Source organism: Chelonus insularis, unplaced genomic scaffold (assembly GCF_013357705.1).
Source record: "Chelonus insularis isolate UGA/USDA-ARS -01 unplaced genomic scaffold, ASM1335770v1 contig_18_pilon, whole genome shotgun sequence".
In the NCBI taxonomy this organism is placed as follows: domain Eukaryota; kingdom Metazoa; phylum Arthropoda; class Insecta; order Hymenoptera; family Braconidae; genus Chelonus; species Chelonus insularis.
In genome coordinates, this window is record NW_023276419.1 from 237,440 (window position 1) to 257,293 (window position 19,854).

Below are 19,854 nucleotides of genomic sequence, written 5' to 3' on the forward strand. Positions count from 1 at the left end.
ATACACAGAGTTTGGACTCCTGTTCTATAGTCTTCATGGTGTCGTAGCTCAACACAGTGTGAAATAAGGTTATTAACATAAACGTAATATTTGTCAAATGAGTTACAGTGTTGATATATAAAATTACGATAAACAATTATCGTGTAATATTTTTCATATTTTAGAAAAAAAATATCAACCATGAACGATAAACAACTGCGTCAAATGGAAGAGGAGATGAGCAGGTTAGGTTTTACTTGAGCATTTTTCTTCTAGATATAATTTAATTAAAATTAAAGTTATCATGTAATTGTAAATAGAATGAAACTTACTATTTATTTTGCTTGGTTCTAAATACTAGGTTTGAGGCGGAAATCGGTGGACAAATAGTAACTCCACTGATAAGGCCAGTCATTGGAGCCAATACATACAGCCAGGTAGCACGACAATTGGAACAACATGAACTCCCAACATCTGCAGTTGCTGCTGCCGCTGCTACTTTAGCATTCCCTCCTATGATGGGATTTCCACCGCCACCACCACCACCACCTCCACCTCCTCCACCGCCACCACTTTTGATTCCTCCGCAAGTCGCTCGTCAAGGTAAAAATATCAAATTTATTTGAAAAATGAAAAAATTTTATCTTATTATTGGTTAAAGACTGTATCAACCTTTTAAGGTGTTGCTCTTAGTAAAATAACGTGTGCTAAAAATACTTGCTATGTGTGAAATACAACTTCATTTTATGACGTCTTTTTATTGTCCAGCATAAAATTATCTAAAAAAAGGTTGTAACACGTTATGTGAACGTAAATTATTTTCAAGTTAAAAATATGTAAGATAAAATTTATGAATTTTAAAAGTCATATTGGTCTGTTTTATTATTAATAAATATGAAATTAAATATTCCAGTAAACAATATTCCCATTACAACTTATTCGTCACCAGCACAAATAACCAATCCTTACATATCCAACATAACGGATCCTATTTTGACGCCGGCGCCAAAGGCATTCGAATCAACATCAACGCCGCTGATTCATCCAGAAATAATCGAACAAATTATAAATACAAAAATACCTGAGGATGATGGAAAAAAGAAGCCCAAGGTTAAAGGAGTATCAACAGCAGCGGAATTGGCTATCAGTCAAGGAAAAGCCAGTTCAATTATGGCCAATGCCAATGCTGAGGAAAGTCATCCTAAGGGAAAAGGGAAAAAGAATAAAAAAATTATCAGAATGGCTGGAGGACAAACGTGGGAAGATCCTTCACTTCTTGAGTGGGATGATGGTATGATTATCTTTATTATTTGACTTCTGTTGCTGATGTAAGCTTTTAATGCTCAAAAAACAATCCAATTCCAATTGATTCAAGTGGTTAAACTCTAATAAACTGAAAATTAATTGCGAAACAACGAAATTTAACATTAAATAAAAAAAAGTCCATTTTAATTATTGGACGTATGGTTTGTGAGTAATTGGGTATTGAAAATACACGGCCTCTAACACAATAAATGAAAGAATTTGTCGTAAATTTCCCATTTCGTTTAAATTCCACAAAATTTGCCATACAGAATTAGTTTAAAAACTGATCGAAACTTGAGCTCTTTTAAGTACTATCAAAATTATAAGACACATCTATTTACTTTTTTAATTTTGGGATGATATTTATTTCAACCAATGAAAAACTAACAAAATAGCCATTAGTCATGACAGGAATTTTATTTGCTTAGACTCTAAATGAATTTAACAAGGTTGAATAAATCTAATTGAATCATTTCTGCAACTATAAATCACAATGTACTAGTAATAAATAAATTTTATGTTTTATTCTCTAGATGATTTTAGAATTTTCTGTGGAGATCTTGGTAATGACGTAACAGATGAAATGCTGGTTCGAGTTTTTGGAAAATATCCGAGTTTCCAAAAAGCTAAAGTAGTAAGAGATAAAAGAACTAATAAAACAAAAGGCTTTGGATTTGTTTCATTCAAAGATCCACAGGATTTTATCAAAGCGATGAAGGAGATGAACGGTAAGTCCACTTGTAACTCTTTTCATTATTCACTTTTATTTTTTATACATATGTATAATATATATATATACATATATGAATATAAATATATTCCTTTTAAAAATACCATTGATGATAGTTGAGATAATAATGAAGTACTTGAATGTGCTACTGTGTTTAAATAAATTAACTAAAATAAGTAAATATACAATTAAACAAATGAATTGTGTATAATAATTCAAAAAGAATTACATCAATTACACTAATTTATCATGTTTTTTTTACAATCTATAATTCAAATGAATGAGTGCATTTCCTTAAAAATCTCTCAATTGATTAACTATGATAATATTTACTCGATTTTCCAGTGTATTGTGCGCAATACTGTCACATCTATTTTTATAAATTTCCCAATTTCTTGTAAATGTTTAAATACAGAAATTGCAATCCAGTTGTGGAAAACTCATCAATTCACTTCGAGTTATGTAAAATTGTTCAAGGTTTTAATTATATTTTCATTCAAGTGATTTCATTCAGTGTTGGCCAGCTTTTTTCTTTCGATATTCCTACAAAAGCAAATCAAATAGATTTTAGATTGACTAAAAAATGATTTATTATTATTATTACTTTTTGGTATGTTTAAAAACAACTTGTACGTGATAAAAACGAATAAATAGTTTATAATTTGCTAAGAATAATTAAAGGTAATTTAATTGTCCTGTTATAATGAATAAACGATCTCTTTAATTTCTCACAATAATTATCGAATTATCAACATTTCCGAAATACCATCCGATAAGATTTGACAAACAGATATTACTTTCCCAAAGAACTCCAGCCATATGATATAAAAAGTTGAGGAATAATGGAGTATTGTCGTCTTTGCTGTACATTTATTCCATTTCGAGTAGTAAGTCTAGTGTTGGTGTTTTTTGGAGGTACAGATGGCTCGACTCCTGCCATTGGTCTCTTGGTATCTGCTTGTTTCGTTGGATCTTTTAACAATAACATTAATGTGTAACTTTTTAGTGAGTAATATAATACTACAGTGAAGGTATTAATTAAAGTAATAGAAGAATAATTGGACAAAATTTAACAGAAAAAAATTTGTAAAGTCATGTGATTAAGTATAAAACATCTTAAGATTATGTATTTGACAAATGAGTAATATGAATTGACTTTTCATTTGCACCCTTATATAGTCACCCTTTGCTACAGATCATGGTGTAGAAGATACAACTGTAAAATTGTTGGCGAACTATTTTTCATTTTTTAAAATTTAATATGTACATTTGAAGAGTTATTAATTAAAATGTGTGGGCTCGGGCAGAAATAAGGTTTTCATTGTCACAAAAACAATGACACGTACACTTTTTTGCTTACGAATTATTTTTTTTGTCATCACTGTGTCATTTTACTAATACTTAAATATTATTCATTTTCATCAAAAAATAACGGAGTAAATTATCAATTTAAATTAATTAAAATTGAATGAACTCACCTGTTGGTTGATTACTTCTTGATCCATGTGGATTCATGTAGAGAACTGAAAAAGGAAGGCCTCCAGCCCCCCAATTACGTGAAACAAATGAATCCTTTTTAACTAATCGATTACTGTCAATTTGTCTTATTACTGGAGGTGATCTTGTCTCTGTTTCTTCAATGAAAAATACTTCTTTTTCTGGCTTGCCAATAAAATTCATTTGTCTTTGAGGTTGAATTCTATCAAAAATTAATTTTGTTTTTGATTAATAGCCGGTGTAGAAAAAAAATGACATTTTAATTAATTTTTATGAAATAAAAATAAAAACAGTCCATTATAATCGAATTTAATTTATATTTGATAAATCCATCTATTTTGGTTTGTCCAAGTTAGATTCCATTTATTTTGTTTAAACTAAACATAAAAATACTGAAGAAATTAATACAGTATTATTGTCACAAATAAATAATATTCAATTGTCAATAATCAACATAAAGAAAATAAATCTTTACATATTTTCTATTTAAAATAACTGTTTATGATGGAATTGACTTACTCAAGAAAATCGTATTCATTCTGTAGATTTTCTCCATCTGGCAGAGTATTTGCTGATAACCACATAGGATCTACGACATTTCCTCTCCACCATTCTATATCTCGGTCTGGTTGATACATTGGATAGCATTCGCTTCTTTTTGTAAACACCACCATGATTGTTAATGTAAGGATGATTTTGCAACAAAATTTGCTTCTATTCTCCATATTAGACTAAAAAAGAAGAAAAAGCCATGAGGAATTTTCTTTATCAATGGACATGAAATTAAAAGTAAAATTTTTTAATATACTCGGAAGGTTTCGAAAACCGAGTGCAAAAATTTTTCAGTAATTCCCAAGTATTTTTAACTTAAGTATTGGCGCCTTCTGATCATGATATAAATGTGGCCGATGATTAAACAGTTTAGTGATACATATACTAAAATAATATCAAGTTAAAAAAACCAAAATGTTTGTAATGCCACATCAATTTTATTTTATGAATCATCTAGTCTTTTCATTCTACATTCGTTGATAAAAAAAATTTTGTTTATTCTATTTGGGTGACATGATTCTAATTTTACCTTATAATAAGGTATTTTTAAAAACAATTCCAACTATTCTTAACATTTCAACAATTAAAATAAATCTTACATTTTCGATTTTATTCAAATATTAATTAATCTAATGAACTTACGTGAAAAGTGTCGAAATAATTACTCCTTTTTGATTGAATTTAAATAAAATCAATTGTACAATAACTGACAATGAAAATAACAACACGAATTCCGTTAAAGACTGGAATGAATGTTATTTATTGTAACAAGTTCCTGTCAGGATATTATCCTCCTTTATGAGCGAACTTATTAAGAGTGAATGAATGCTCGCAGCAATGATTTCTCAGTATTATAATTCAACCCCTACTCGAACTCTACGTATCGGTAAAGAGAGTGAAGAATCATCTTCCTCCCCACCTCATTCTCCGTGTCAAACGAACCAATCAGACCATTTGATTTTATGAAAGAGAAAATTTTATTATTTATTAGTTCATTTTTTAACACATTTCTTTCAAAAATTCAATTGAAATTGTTATTCTTAAAGCATTTATTTTTTTTATTACATAATTAGTGACAAATGGGGATATTTGCCATTATACTACCAAGGAAATATAATTAATTCAACCCAAAAATGTTGATTTCAATATTTTCAATGTATTTTGGTTCTTATGATTTAGATCCATTGAAAAATTTTATCGTCTTCTTATTGTAAGAGATTGAAAATTAAGTCGTAATACATAAAATAGTCAATAAATAGAAATAAAAAAATAACGTGGGAGTTGAAATTATTCTATAGTAGAAGATTCGAAGACATTTATTTTCATATTTACAGAAATGTTTTAAAGAAAATAGTCAACAATATTTCTCTTTTATTTTTATATATTCAGTGAAATATAGTTAAAAATAATAATTTTACAAAAATGGAAATGATGAACAAATGAACGGATAAATGATTAGAGTTTGAAGTTCTGTTCAGAGACTCCAGTGTGTCCAACAGAACTTTTATCTATTGTGACTTTAATTACACTTCTGATCCATTTTTTTTTATACGTACATTTTAACCTTTTGTATTCTCATGTGACATTTCTGTAACAAAACAACAATAATGCAATAATCAACAACAATAGTAACAATAAAAAATTGATAATCAATTATTAATTATCACCATCAAACTCAACCAACGTCAATGAAAAGTGGGTATACAAATTACTTGAATGTCACTATAAATCTGAAGTGTGTTAAAATGACACACCTTAAGTGTGTTAAAATCTATAGGTTGTTTACAAAATTTAATATTAAACACGAATAGGTATGTTTACTGTAACATGCTTTGAATTTACAGTGTGGTCATAATTGTTTATTAATGTCAGATAAAAAAAGGTAATAATAAATTGGAAATTTATACTTGACCAAATATCACATATTTATTCTACCATTTTGTTTCAATTTATTTAAAATAAGTAAAGTAAAAATAACAATTTATGAAAGTTCATCATATTATTAATTATTTATTGCCAACTATTAATAATCCATCAATGATTGGTGAATTCTGTTGTGAAATAAAAATTGATACATATTACATAATAATGATGAATAATTAATTTCGGAGGATAAAATACGTAAATATAACAAAGAGAAAGGAAAAATGTCGAATCATATTATCAAATGGAATGTGTTAATAGTTAATGTAATTGATAAATAAATAATCAATAAGTGCACAAATAATCGTTGAAAGTTAGGCCTAAATGTTGATTTAAATTTAACAAAAAAAAAAAAAAAAAGATAAAAAAATTTATGTAAGAAGGAAAATTATTGAAAATACTTGATATTTATTCAAATATCCAACCCCTATTTCTTACATTTGATAAATCACTTTTATCTACTCATCCTGTTACGTCACAGCCTGTTGCATCTTTCATTCATGTAATTCTTTGAACGTTCTAACGACAATAACATTTCTTTAATTTTAGCATTTTATTGTCTAATTGATTTTTTAAAATTAATGTTAATCATTTATTTTTTCTTTCAATAAATAATATTTATTTTATTATATTATTACAGGACGATATGTTGGATCCAGACCGATAAAATTACGCAAAAGTTCCTGGAAACAACGAAATTTAGAAACAGTCAGAAAAAAAGAAAAAGAAAAGCAAGCTCTCATTGGTCTTCTAACTGGCAGATAATTTACAAGTCACCGATATTAAATAGTAGAAGAAGTTGAAAAGTATTGAATTTGATTGAATAATAAAATGAAATACAACTTGTGTGAAATTTTTCTTTAGTTGCCAGGGAAATAAATAATTGTCATTATCAACAATAAACACATTTAAAAATCTTTAAAGGAAACATTGGTAATAAATGTAATGTCATTTTTTTAATACTTATTATACTAAATTCCAAATAGACTATTCATTAATTCATTATTGATTGATTAGTTGAAATGCGCAATTCTGTTGATGAAGAAGATTTTAAAGGAGAATATGAGGAAGAAAAACATCATCTAGATGTAAGTAAAACTATATTATATCCATTTGTAATGAGTTCTTTTTTTTTTTTTAATCAAATAAATAAAACCAAAATCGAAATTCAAAAATAGTCTAATGATTTTCTTTCTGGATAAATAATTGGAAAAAATGAAACAAAAAAAGTTGAAATACAAAGGTGAAGTGAATGAAAAAGGTGAAAGGCATGGATTTGGTGGATCACATTTTCCCATTGGAGATATTTATGTTGGCAATTATCGGCAAGGATGTAGACATGAACATGGAGAATACACTTTCAAAAATGGTGCTAAATATGAAGGACACTGGCAGTATGGTAAAAAACACGGCCGAGGAATCTTCTGGTATCCTGATAACAGCTATTATGGAGGTTAGAAAGATGATTACTCTAAAAAAAGTTTACAAAAACTCTGTAAAGTATTGCAATACTAGATAGCTATAACAACTATCTACATTACTAAGAAGTGAGTCCTCTGATCATAAAATTCTAATATTAACATCTTCTGATTAATATACTATTCATTATTTTAAAAAATGATTGCTGTCAAAATTGTATGATGTTATTGGTCTTATTTCTAACCGATATAAATTATTTAGTTATTAGTACTCCAAATTTTTTTCAGTGTAGCAATGAAAACTATAAAAGTACAAAATTTAATCATGTGGTTTCTTGCTTTCTTTTATCGTTTAAAAACACAATAATTATAATAATTTGTGATGATTTAGGTGAATGGGAAAATGATCTAAAGCATGGCTTTGGTGTTTATCATTATCCAAACAAAGATATTTATTTAGGATCATGGAAAAATAATTTGAGACATGGACTTGGCACTTATGAATTCAATAATTCACGTATTAAATTTATTGGAAATTGGGTTGAAGATGAAATGATGGGTCCAGGGCAATGGGTTTACCCAAATTATAGATTTTACTGTTCTTGGTATAAAAATCAGGTATCAACTAGTCATCTGTCAAAATAACTCTAATCAATTAACTGATAGGAATGTAATTGTAGCCCTTGGGTCGAGGTTGTTTTGTGTTTGACAACAATTGTATGCAACATGGATATGTTAAGCACATTGAGAATTCAGGATCTGAGGTAAAAAATACTAAATTCGTTGGCTGACGTAGTTTAATAAACTGATTGTTTGTAAGGTAAACTCTGAAGATGAAACAGCTACAGAAGATAATCTAGATAGCAAGACAGCTTTAGAATGGAAAAAAATTTCATTAAAATTGAAAGCTCAATTAATTACGCCTTATAATCCAGATTTGTTGCCTTCCGAACCTGTTCCACATTTCAATGAAAAAGTGAATCTTAATTTTTATTGCATTCAGGTCAATAATTTTTTATATCCAACTTTCAATGCCATTTATCACCTAAACTATAAGAGATGGAGATGTAAGTGTAGTGACTTTTTTTATGAAAAATTTCTTACTCTATAAATTTTATTTGAAACTTTTTTTCACGGCTTGCACAGTTTTCGAGATAAATGTGAAAAAGTAAATTGTTAATCATTTTAAGACGATTTAACAAAATTATTTTCATTATTTATTTGTACTATTTTTAAAAGTCACTGCCATCCTACTAAACTTTATCCCCTAATATTTGAATATTAATCACTGTAAATATTGAAGTAAAAAAGTATTTGTATTTTAGATAGAAAAGGTATCAGATAATGGAAAATAGATGACGGTGATAAATAAATATTGTTGCACGTAATTCACATAAAAGAGCTGATGAAATGTCGTCGGTAAATAATTGTAATAAATAATGTTTAAAGGAGAAAGTAACACAACAAAACTTTTTATTTTAATGAATAAAAGAAGAAATGAGCAAATATATCAATTTAAGAGTATTTTAAAATAGTGAAAAAATTACCTTTATTAATTAAACATCTAAGACAAATAAAAACTAATTAGTAATTATTAATGTTGATCAATCAATTGACAAATAACAAAACTATTTTATTTAGTTAACAAATGAAGGGTAAATAATGACTAGAAAAATATCATCTCTAATAAGTAATTAATTAACAAACAATAAAAGAAAAATAGGACATATAATTTTGATAAATGAATAGATAAGCTGACAAAAAGAAGCTTTGAGGAAAAGGTAGAAAGATTATTATATCATAACTGAGTATCGTGATGTATATTAATAATTAGTAGACAGCATCTTTGGTGGGTTGGTGCATTTCCGAGTCAAAGAAAGCCTTTTGATGAACCGGATACAAATGGAAATCTCTCCTTTGACACCGGATATCGTGATTCTATTAAGGATTAATAATTAAACTTGATAATTATTCAGCTCCAACTTAACAGATAAGATCCGGCAGGCGTCTAACAAACAGGAAATCGAGGAAGGAATAATAAAGTGACCTTCAAAGGATATTTAAAGAACAGTATAGCAACGGCATCTGCAATAAATATACCCAGAGGAACAACATCCAATATGGCGTCAATGTGTGTGTGTAATTAATGAACATGTATTTAATATTCTTTTTTCTATATTTTATTGTTTTGATTTATTTATATAAGTTCATTTTATTACCAAAGTTTGGTTTATTTCACACTGTTTAAAAGGTGTTTGTTGATTTTTTTAGTTAAATTTAATTTATTTTTTAATCTCAAATCGTTATAAATCTTTCTTAATTATGTATTAATATGGAGAAAATTATTACTGGTGAGCTTTTTTCTTTTATTTTTACGCTTCTTATTCAAGTTATTATAATAGCGCTGTTTCTCGAAAGCAAGTATCATTTACTGACCTAAAAATCAATAATAATCTAATTGATGATTTTGTAGGTTAAAAAATGCCGAATGTTTTGTGTTCATTAAGGTTACAAGACTGAGAATACCTGAAATAATTAGAAAGCTTGTTAATAGTACAATTACTCCAAAAAAGTGGTAGGTCAGGTGGATCTTGATAAGCGTTCATTATTCCACTGCATTCATCAGTGTAATCTAGTAGAGAGGCGTTTAACCTATTAACAAACATACAAATGTTATTATATCAATTGGATAAACACAGAAGCCCATCCGATTTTATTATTAGTTTTCAACTGAAAAATCGATTTTAAATTTCTTATACTCACGATAAAGCTAACATTTGAGCTGCTTTTGAATAACCATGCTGCAAATCCATGTGTCTAATGTGGTATATCGATGGACTTTTTTTCGAAATGTCTTTTTCATCACAATATAATCGATTATTATGAATCTTACCTTTTAATTGAATTAGTTCAAATCATTACTATTTAATCAGTGGTGTCTTTGTTTTTTAGTCCAGTTCTGGTACAATTGTAATCGTAAATCTCATTACATCATTCAATGCGTGCATCAAAGAGTTTTTTTTAAAAAAAATAATGACATTTTTTATTAACCCTATTTTTAATTGCACCAAGACTAAACTATTATTTATTTAATAACTTAGGTCCGAGCTCGAATTCATGTTGAACTTACCATGAGCAATGCAAATTTTAGAATTGCTATGTTTGCAGACAGGTGTGCTTTAAATATTCATCTAATTAATGTTATTTTTTAATATAAAATTCAATTATTTGATAAATACTTACATCATCATATTGAAAATGACTATTGGTTCCAACCAAGAATCGTTATGATTTTCAAATAATTTTTGGGGTTGAAGTACATCATAAGTCTTACCGTACACTGTCTAGGATAGATAATAATATTGAACGAAAAATAATTTTAGAATTTAGAGTAGTTAAATCAGATACTCACAATTGGTACCATTAGAGCTTTGATAACAAGTTGAATCCTTGGTGATGTAAAATTAGCATAAAGCATATTAACAGCATTAAAGTATATAAGAACACTTTTTACTAATTCAGTTGGTAATTTCTCCCTAAAAATAAATCACAAATGTCAATGAATTTGCCAGACTTATAGAAATGCTATACCGTCTTACTGAATCGACAAGTTATCAAGAAACACAACAGTTGATATGTTGACTGCATTTATATGAGAATTTAAATTGTAATCTGATAATTCAAGATTCTTTACTTCTGGTGCGCCCAAACTTTTCCCTACAAAGAGTTTTTTATTTAAATAAATAATTCACTAATTTACTAATTTATTGGAAAAAAAAAACGAATAAACTTGCAATTAATTGGGATCCTTTCGTGAGGATGTCGCATTTTCATCCAAATATATTTCTGAGTTCTTTCAATAAATCGTAAAGTATAGTCTCCAACCACTCCTTCCTGTCAGCACAAATGACAAAAAAAAAATCATCGCTAGTTCAATAATGATTAGAAAGCATAATTAATGAAATCATATTTACTACAACGGAAAAAGAGCCATAGTAGAAAAGCACAAGAGCAACATTTCTTGAAGGATTATGATAAAATGAAAAATTGGCCAAATCTGGTGCAAACTGAAAAATAATAAATAGTCATTTTTTAGTAAAGTTTGTAAACAATATAGTTAATTATTTAATAATACCTCATTAACATGGGTTAAATTGCCTTCAGTAGAATCTTCGTGATTAAAAATCTTATTCCATAAAACAAAAATTGGAGTGCTTTTGTTCATCAATGAACCATTATCATGCTGATTAACAGGTGTTATGAATATTTCACTCTTATTTTTATCCTCAACGTAAAGAACGAACCGCGGAATTTCTTCTTTCGGTAAATGTACGACGTCTACTTCTTGACAAGTTTCAACTACAAACGAAATAATATCAACAATAAAATATTATTTATTGAATAATTTTGTAGAATTGGAGATTCCTTCACTTTTTATGTTATTGATATGGATGCCAAATATTGAATAGTACTGATAACATTCATCGTCGATTAATAATGAACTTATTGAATTGATCGACAAAAATACACAAAATATTGTTGTTATTACACTCATCATCATTTATGTAAATGTCAGTTAAATTGAAAGTAACCGAATAATTATTTATACTCGAATGCAAATAAAAGTTTCCAAAAAATTAATAAACATGACTATTTGAAAGCATTGCCAACTGTTGATTAGATATTGATTCTTTTGTTAGTCCACAGATATATTTTGAAGACAATAAGTACCATCCTCCGTCCAGCAACTAGAAAATGACTACAAAGAAACAATAATCTCCCAAGCATTTAATGAAATAATTGTTTACGGCAGTCTTAATATTTTATTAAAAATTTATTATAATATTTACAAAAATTTATTTTTATTATTAACAATTAAATTCTTAACCAGACGATTGAATGTTACGCATCTGTCTTACTGCTGCGACAATCCTTGGATTACATCCACTGCAACCACTTTGATATTCTTCTGGACTCAATCTTAGCAGTTTCGACATTTGTTGTAAATTATCCGACAAGACTAATCCTAATTCATCGAAAATATTTCCTAGATAATTAATATCAATAGCCAATTGCTTACAAGACACCAAATTCAATTGACATATCCCAAATATTTGGTCCTGAAACATTTGACATGTGCCTTTAGCAATGATCCCAAGTAGAACACCCGTAAAACCTGACTCTGATGCCGAATTGTACTGAGCATCAGCTGCTTTTAATGCATAAATTAAACTTGGATTGTCCCGGAGTAAAAAGGGCTCTAGATGTTGTGGTAATGTCATTAAATATTGACCAACTTGTGTAATATACTCTTGAGGTGAAAAACTGTAATCCGGTAAATCCCACAAGTGACTAGTCGTCAAAGTAGATTGTGCCGAGGTCGACCACGTCGGTACATTTTTTATAGTTATTAGTTGTTGATAAATAGGTAAAAATACAACATCATAGGTTACACTGTGTAGATCGATACATAATTTTCGAATTTTCTCGGTGACATTTTCGAAATTTTCAATCTTTCTATTTTTAACTTTGACTATTAATTGATCATAATTCTTCATATTATCTTTCGTTAAAAGCAACGATTTATAATCCTTGAATGGGCTGTTGTCATTCTTCGTTATCTTCTCGTACGTTTCAGTAATGTTACTCATCAAGATTCGCTGAAAGTCTTCAAACTGTTTGTAAAAATCACCAATTGTTTGCATCAATGTCAGACATTGTTGGAATAAATTCCAGTCTTCGTACTTTCCTTGTTTGTTGCTGTTGTATCGTCTCTTAATAATATTAATGCAATCAATGTAATTGTCTAGATAATTGTTCAAAAATTTCTCTAATGCTTGGATGGATTGATAGAAACCACAACCTTCCGTGAAAGTTTCACATCTTTTAATTGATTGGGTTGCAAAGTCTAGAGTTTTCGAGATACTCAAAGACAAAGAATTGATGTATTCACTTAAATCGTCGTTACTCAGATGGAGATTTTTTAACTGATCATTTAGATGTGCTAATTCATAAATATCATACTTGGCTACGTAATTAACGTACGGATAATAAATAGCTTGAGCTAATAGTTTTAATTTATCATCAGACGCTTTATAGTCGAATACTTGAATGGAATTCTGCAAATTCATCGCAAAATTTCTTGTTATTTGTTTCAGTTCAAGCAACAGCGATAACTGAATTGCTACCGAATGTTGCTTGAGAGACGATGAAATGCAGTTTTCGAGATTGGAATTGAGGTTTTGAAATAAATCAGTATAGATATTGATGATAATGGTGATTGATGATGATGGAAACAGTTGATTACACCATTTTGTTTGATTTTGAAACTCCAATAGTAATTTGTCGTAATATTTATGTAGCAAATTTGTTATTCCTCCATCTTCCTGATCAAATTCTGACAATTTTCGCCATTCATCTGTTAATATAACCTTCAAACAGTTGTGATAATACTTGAGTAGTTGATCCAAACGATCTATCTTATTAAAAATTACCACATAAAACTTGGAATTTTCTGAAAGCAGTATTCATTAAAGATAATTTCGCTTATAGTTTAGTCTTTATTGTGATTATGATAATCTTACCTAAATTTCTTGATGTAAAAGCTTGGACGAGTTTAGGACTGGTGATTGCTTCGAGGCGATTCTTCAGACCTTCGAGTTGAAGTTTTTTATCTTCATAGTCTGAAGCTGTAACTAACATGGATAAAGACTTTTGCATGCTCAATAGTTTCTGAGCAATACTTTCGATGTCTCCAGATTCAAATACCTGTTGATCAATAAAATATCATGATATAGTAGTAATATATTACTCATCAGCAAAAAAAGATCATTGACAGCAGTGGAGCACGTAAGAACAGTCAATAACCGAGTAATACTTTAGTTAAAAAGGTTTTTATTAAATCAAGATATTGAAATGGACCAGGGAGTACCTCATTGTCAACAAGTAATGAATAATTTTATAACTAATCAAGTTAATGCTCATATAAGTTCATCTGTGCCATATAGTAATTTTTAAACAATTCTTTAATAATATATTATTATAATTGTAATAAATGACTTACTTCTTCAACATCATTGGCTAATACAGTCCAATTATCAGCTTCATGAAGACTTTGTTTTGCATGTTCCAAGTCTGTTTTGATTTTATCTATTTTCTCTAATGCATTTATCGATAATACTGTGTCTTTTTCCACCTAAAATAGAAAGCAAATTAATATAAAAAATACAATGAGTGATTTTAGAAATTTGGAATAATCAAAATATAATGTTGAAATGATGACACTAACCTTGGCTATTTCTTCCTTGACTATCTTCATTTTATCTTTCAAAGCAACAGCCTCTTGTTGCAACAATTGTATGTCACGGAAAATGCGAGGCAGACTCGATAGAATCAATTGATTTGTTTCCTCCAGGGATCCATTTACTTGTTGCACATACAGTTGTAGTTTCATCACCAAAGATGATACGAATGCCTGAATGATCAAGTTTTTTAATTCTGTTAATAAATTATTATATTTGCAATTGATTATTGTAATAATTGAGTTTAAAATTTTTTTGATAATGCTTTGGTTCAAAAACTAAATGTAGATTGGAAATAAATAAAATTGGGAGAATGCTAAATAATGAAACATGTGGATATTAGGCAAATGAAAATAAACGATCTATGTCAAAAATAGGTGGAATAAACTAGCAGCGTCGGGTTATTAGAACGGCAAAATTACGAAGTATTTTAAAAAATAGGGGGCGGGGTTGACATAGAAAAAAAAGTGCTAAGCTTAACGAAAAATCGAAAAAAAATAGTCATTTTATTTCTTGTTTTGTTTCTGTCTTTACTACCAATTCGTTATCTCTGTTTTGTTTATTTCATTCTTTTCCAACTTTTTTTTAACTTTACTTTTCGCGATTAAATTATTTACTGTTTCACTTTCCTCATTTATCAGATTTTTTAGAATTTTTTTGATTAACAATCACGGTGAAATATGAGTTATGACTCACCTCTTTGTCTTGCTGTGCTTCTGTACACTCAAACATTGTATTAATCCAATCTTTAACCACAAAATCATCGTTTGAGAATGCCGTGACATCCTGCAAAAAATTATTTCATCAAAAAGAAGGTTAGAAAATATATTTATTTTTTATCAACTATTTTACAGTTTTTTTCATAGACATTGGAGACCATTTTGTTTTTTACTTTTTTTTAAATGATTTTTATTTTTAGAAAAAATTTTTTTAGAATATTTTGTTATTTCAACCACTATAACTTGTGCAAAAACTCATACACAATATACAATAACATTATTTAATTTACACTCAACTTCAAATGAATAAATTAAATTTATCATTTCATAATAAACAAAATATTTTGTATTTTACCGTATTGATTATTTGCCATAAATATTAAAAATATAAAATTAGAATTTGACATTTGACAGTACACACGAGAAACTACTCCAAAAAAAAGCTAGTCAAGAATATATTTTTAATGAATTTGAAATGATTTTTTAGGTAAATTTATTATTTCTTACCATTTTCAGTACGCTTTTATGTATTATGATAATTTTTTAATACTTTCAAAATAGTTTTGTTGTTTTTTATGAGTGAAAAACCGAGTAAAAAAAAGTGTGCATGTGTCTACCGTATGAGATAATCGATATATAGTTTACGTTGATTTATGATGCAAACAGGTTAAAGTGGAATTCATTTTATCTGCGTCGGTAAACACAATATATATTTCTCCTTTATCGATTTAGTCGATAACAAAACTCTCTATTTAGCCAGAAAAATAAATTTAATCAAAATTCTGTCATTTTCCGATAGATACTCAATTTTTTTTATTTATGAAAATTTTAAAGACATGGTTGATTAAATTAAAACGAATAAATAACAAAATTTTGCAATTTTCATTGATGAAATGTAAAAAAATGTTTAAAAAATTTGTTTCAAAAATAAAGGAAAAATTAGTTAATTTTGATTAATTCAAATAAATCAAAAAATATTTTTTCAGATAAATCGAAATTTAACATTATTTTGATAATAATTTAAAAATGTTTGAGTAAGAAAGAGAGGTGGAGGGTGGGAAAATAAAGTTTATCTCAGTGATGAAATGACGGGAGAGAGGGAGAAAGAAAAAAAAAACGAAACGAAAGTGAGAAATTTGTGACGAAGGATAAAAATTAAAAGAAAAATCTGTGTAAAAAGTTTGAAACAAAAATAAATATCTGAATTAATAAACCAATGAGAATGCAGCAAATAATTTAACGACACCTAATTGGCTGGGTTGATTATTAAATTAAGATTGATTGGAAACAGTGGCAAAAGGCACACAATATGGCGACTTAATTATCCATGGTCGATTTTTAATTACTGTCCTTTGATTTGCGCTTGCTATTTCACCTTTTTCCAACCTCGTCATTTCTCCATCTACCAACTCATTTTCTATCTTTATCAGATTTCACATTTTATTTTTATTTCACTCTGGAATTTTATTAAAGTATTGACGAATGCATTCAGTAGTCGTCCGAGTTTCATGACGACATCAGCGATGGAATTTTTCCAGCAAACATTTTGTCATTTCACACTTATTTATCATAATAGAGAAATATCTTTTAAAAAGCCGCTCACTCTGAGGCCTTTATCACCCGAGTTGGGGAATCCCCTATGGCGTATCATCAGTCAAGGTAAATTTCATTGACTTTTTTTATTACCTTTAGTTTGCTTGACTATCAACAAAATAATATAATGCTATGCATTATTGAAATATATAATAGTAGGTTATGATGACTGAAAAATGACACATTTGGGCCAGTCATTTTACCGCGCATGTTTTGGCGGGAAAAAAAAATTGGAATTAAAATGTAAAAAATGATTAATTACTATTTCTGTGAGATTTAGACATTATTTCTGATTCTATTTCACAGTAAATAGTGACATTTAATTGTAATTGATAATATATTAATTATCTTTTAGAAAATATTTTAATTCTTTCAACTTTCCAATTTTTTTTCGACGTTACAAGAAATTACCGTACAAACGTGATAATAACTGGTTCTTATTTTATGATGAAAAGAGATGATATAAACTAGATTTTCTTGCATGATAGAACGTCTAACCTCATTTATTACTATGAAACTTTCGCAAGACAATCAATGTCTTCCTCTTCGTCTTTCATTAGATATACATTAACAATCATTTGTATTATTTATTTGTTCCTTTCATCTTTTATTGTAGGATATTTTGCTTCTTCCTATCGGCTTCCTGTTATCATTGTAAAAGTATCAAGAGATTTTATATTTAGAGATTGAGTTTTTTTATTTCGTTATTAACTTTTTTTTTTTTTAATATATATACATCAAGTATATATATATATCAAGAGAGAGTGTCCATAAAGGAAAAAAATTACCCCTGCCTTTCTCTACAACGCCTCGCGCGATCACAAACGATCGATAGACTCCAACATATTTAACAAAAGGTCCTTGACTCTCTTTAATATTTTTTATGATATATTTTTGCCATGACTGCATTCAAATATGGTTATTGTTCAAATTTCTTATTTTTTCATTAGATCAATGATTTATAATAAAATAATTTCATTACGAATTTTATTTTTAAATTTGTAAAGAAAAATAAAAACATTCTTATATCACCATCACTGAAGAATCATTACATCTATTTGAATCTTCAGACATAAAAAAGTACATGTTAATTATGTTTTCCACGTTTTATGTACATATTCTTGTACAAAATGACGAATTTAACAGTATTATTAAATTAAATGTCACCAGAAACGTGTATATTAATCTTAATAATTACCAAAAATTGTAACAAATGCCCTTGAAATGCAAATTTAAGAAAAAATTTAAATTTCATTCAGTCGGTAAAGTAGATTTCGATAAATATAATAACCATTTTCCAATCTTTATATTGATTACATTCCTCATGGGTTTGCTGAAGATAAAAAACAGACGACAAAATAGCCTCGAACAATATTCATGAAACGTCGAGAGAACCGTTAAAAATAAAAATAAAACAAAGAAGTGAATAAAAAGGAAAAAATTAATACATAAAATTTGCGCGTCGGAACTTTTCCGAGGATCTACGAAGGGTTACGGAGTAATGCGAAGTATTGAGGAGAAATTCCTCCCTTTCCCAAATGTCCCATACTCTATTCCCCACCACTCTAGGCATCATCAATGTCCCCCACCATATTTTATTTATCCCCACTATTAGCCAAAGTTATTCACTCTCGCGCGTCCCCACTGAGTTTCTCTCGGCTCAACAGAGCAGTTCAGTCGATCTTTCGTAGACGACATTCCGGTGTTTTCCACCTGATCGTGTGCGGGCGGGTTTAACGCCATCTTGTCACGCACGTTTTTTTGTATGTTAAATAATAATAAAACAATAAACATCTTTTTCACATGTTTATCACTATCTCAACAACGTACTATCCCCGTACTAATTGTATCGATAATGTGGTCGATATATTAAAATGAATATTAACGAGTGACAAATCTTTTTTATTTGGTATTTCCATGCATCAAAACACATAGAAGAGCGTTTTCTTCTCCTTCATGGAGTTTAATACTAAACTTTGTGAAATTAGTGTCTTTAATTGAATATCTTCTTCTGTGGAATACAAATGTGTGTGTGTGTCTGTGATTATATTTTTTTATTTTATTGAGTGTCACACAACGTATGAAGATATCATTTTGATTTGTCTATTAAATATATTAGTACACACTTGCAAAAATAAAGGATTAAATATCTTGTTTACTCAAATTACATCTAAAATAACTGTCAAGTGAGTAAAATGATTTATATTTATAATAATTGTTTCGTCAATTTTCCATCATTTTTCCGTGTTTTTTTTTCAATCTTATTTTATATTTCATGTTAATATCATTCAAGTCCCGCCATTACGTATATAGTTTTAATATACGTCCACAGCGGAAATAATTAAATTAACAAAAAACGTTTCTTCGTTATTAACGGGGAATAAATTGAAAAATTTAATTAAAAAATTTTATCTGGCTTCTCGCTTGGAGTCTTAAGAGGCGGAATGAGTAAAAAATTTCGTTTCGAAGGAAAAATTTTTTATTTTTTTACCATGTCCCTCTGCTTTCTTCTCTCTCTCTCTCTCTCTCTCTCATTCTTTCTTTTTCTCTTCGTTTCAACTTTGTTGTCCCCCTCTCTCACTTCCACTCTCCGTCTAGCATATACTTTAACGATAACGCCGGACCCTCCCGCCTTTTTTCCTACTCTTCTCTCTCTCTCTCTCTCTCTCTCTCGTACTTCTTAGCCCGTTCTATCTATTTACTTTTTTTTTCTTTCCAATTTTTTTAAAGCTTCCTTTTTGCTTTTTTGTATATTTTTTATTTTTTTTCTCTTTTACTTCGGGGAGTTGGGAAAAAGGAACCGACGCAGTATCGAATCGATATTAATTTCGTAGATG

The 19,854-nt window shown here is 28.5% G+C and overlaps 6 protein-coding genes across 14 annotated transcripts in view; 3 read left to right on the forward strand and 3 right to left on the reverse strand.

Moving 5' to 3' along the window:
* Positions 1-6,832, forward strand: LOC118064434 (RNA-binding protein 42). 2 transcript variants are annotated; one of them, XM_035079008.1, is made up of 6 exons: positions 1-83; positions 165-224; positions 341-582; positions 893-1,270; positions 1,818-2,012; positions 6,627-6,832. In XM_035079008.1, the coding sequence occupies exons 2-6, from the start codon at positions 181-183 to the stop codon at positions 6,749-6,751; spliced, it is 984 nt and encodes a 327-aa protein (XP_034934899.1). In that variant the 5' UTR covers positions 1-83; positions 165-180; the 3' UTR covers positions 6,752-6,832. The 2 variants fall into 2 exon arrangements, with proteins under 2 accessions (XP_034934899.1, XP_034934898.1); XM_035079007.1 differs by having other exon boundaries at positions 17-68.
* LOC118064436 (uncharacterized) lies at positions 2,108-4,921 on the reverse strand. Its single transcript, XM_035079015.1, has 5 exons — positions 4,706-4,921; positions 4,031-4,242; positions 3,493-3,713; positions 2,812-2,986; positions 2,108-2,557 (listed from the first exon to the last, which is right to left on the reverse strand). The coding sequence occupies exons 2-5, from the start codon at positions 4,234-4,236 to the stop codon at positions 2,521-2,523; spliced, it is 639 nt and encodes a 212-aa protein (XP_034934906.1). The 5' UTR covers positions 4,237-4,242; positions 4,706-4,921; the 3' UTR covers positions 2,108-2,520.
* Positions 6,786-13,698, forward strand: Rsph1 (Radial spoke head protein 1). 6 transcript variants are annotated; one of them, XR_004690060.1, is made up of 8 exons: positions 6,786-6,928; positions 7,004-7,074; positions 7,217-7,439; positions 7,796-8,022; positions 8,085-8,168; positions 8,225-8,380; positions 9,395-9,755; positions 13,563-13,698. XR_004690060.1 is itself a non-coding variant. In XM_035079011.1 (7 exons), the coding sequence occupies exons 2-7, from the start codon at positions 7,009-7,011 to the stop codon at positions 8,747-8,749; spliced, it is 867 nt and encodes a 288-aa protein (XP_034934902.1). In that variant the 5' UTR covers positions 6,786-6,928; positions 7,004-7,008; the 3' UTR covers positions 8,750-8,914. The 6 variants fall into 6 exon arrangements, 5 of the variants coding, with proteins under 5 accessions (XP_034934902.1, XP_034934904.1, XP_034934905.1 ...); XM_035079011.1 differs by lacking the exons at positions 9,395-9,755; positions 13,563-13,698 and adding an exon at positions 8,730-8,914 and having other exon boundaries at positions 8,225-8,471; XM_035079013.1 differs by lacking the exons at positions 9,395-9,755; positions 13,563-13,698 and adding an exon at positions 8,730-8,914 and having other exon boundaries at positions 8,225-8,407.
* On the reverse strand, positions 9,686-11,995 carry LOC118064433 (uncharacterized). Its single transcript, XM_035079006.1, has 11 exons — positions 11,836-11,995; positions 11,540-11,763; positions 11,379-11,471; positions 11,199-11,298; positions 11,004-11,121; positions 10,817-10,940; positions 10,648-10,748; positions 10,535-10,581; positions 10,168-10,297; positions 9,931-10,056; positions 9,686-9,840 (listed from the first exon to the last, which is right to left on the reverse strand). Exons 1-11 carry the CDS (start codon positions 11,963-11,965, stop codon positions 9,798-9,800), a joined length of 1,236 nt encoding a protein of 411 aa, XP_034934897.1. The 5' UTR covers positions 11,966-11,995; the 3' UTR covers positions 9,686-9,797.
* Positions 12,220-16,120, reverse strand: Cog7 (conserved oligomeric Golgi complex subunit 7). The gene is made up of 6 exons (XM_035079001.1): positions 15,932-16,120; positions 15,402-15,491; positions 14,693-14,878; positions 14,468-14,599; positions 13,989-14,172; positions 12,220-13,918 (listed from the first exon to the last, which is right to left on the reverse strand). The coding sequence occupies exons 1-6, from the start codon at positions 15,932-15,934 to the stop codon at positions 12,288-12,290; spliced, it is 2,226 nt and encodes a 741-aa protein (XP_034934892.1). The 5' UTR covers positions 15,935-16,120; the 3' UTR covers positions 12,220-12,287.
* LOC118064431 (uncharacterized) overlaps positions 14,866-19,854 on the forward strand; it is a 27,228-nt gene continuing 22,239 nt past the window's right edge. For 2 of the 3 annotated variants that reach the window (XM_035079002.1, XM_035079005.1), the window contains exon 1: positions 18,678-19,203. The gene's annotated coding sequence lies outside the window, so the exon portion shown is untranslated. Of the gene's footprint in view, positions 15,521-18,677; positions 19,204-19,854 lie in introns of those variants that run through there. The other variant, XM_035079003.1, reaches the window with a different exon arrangement.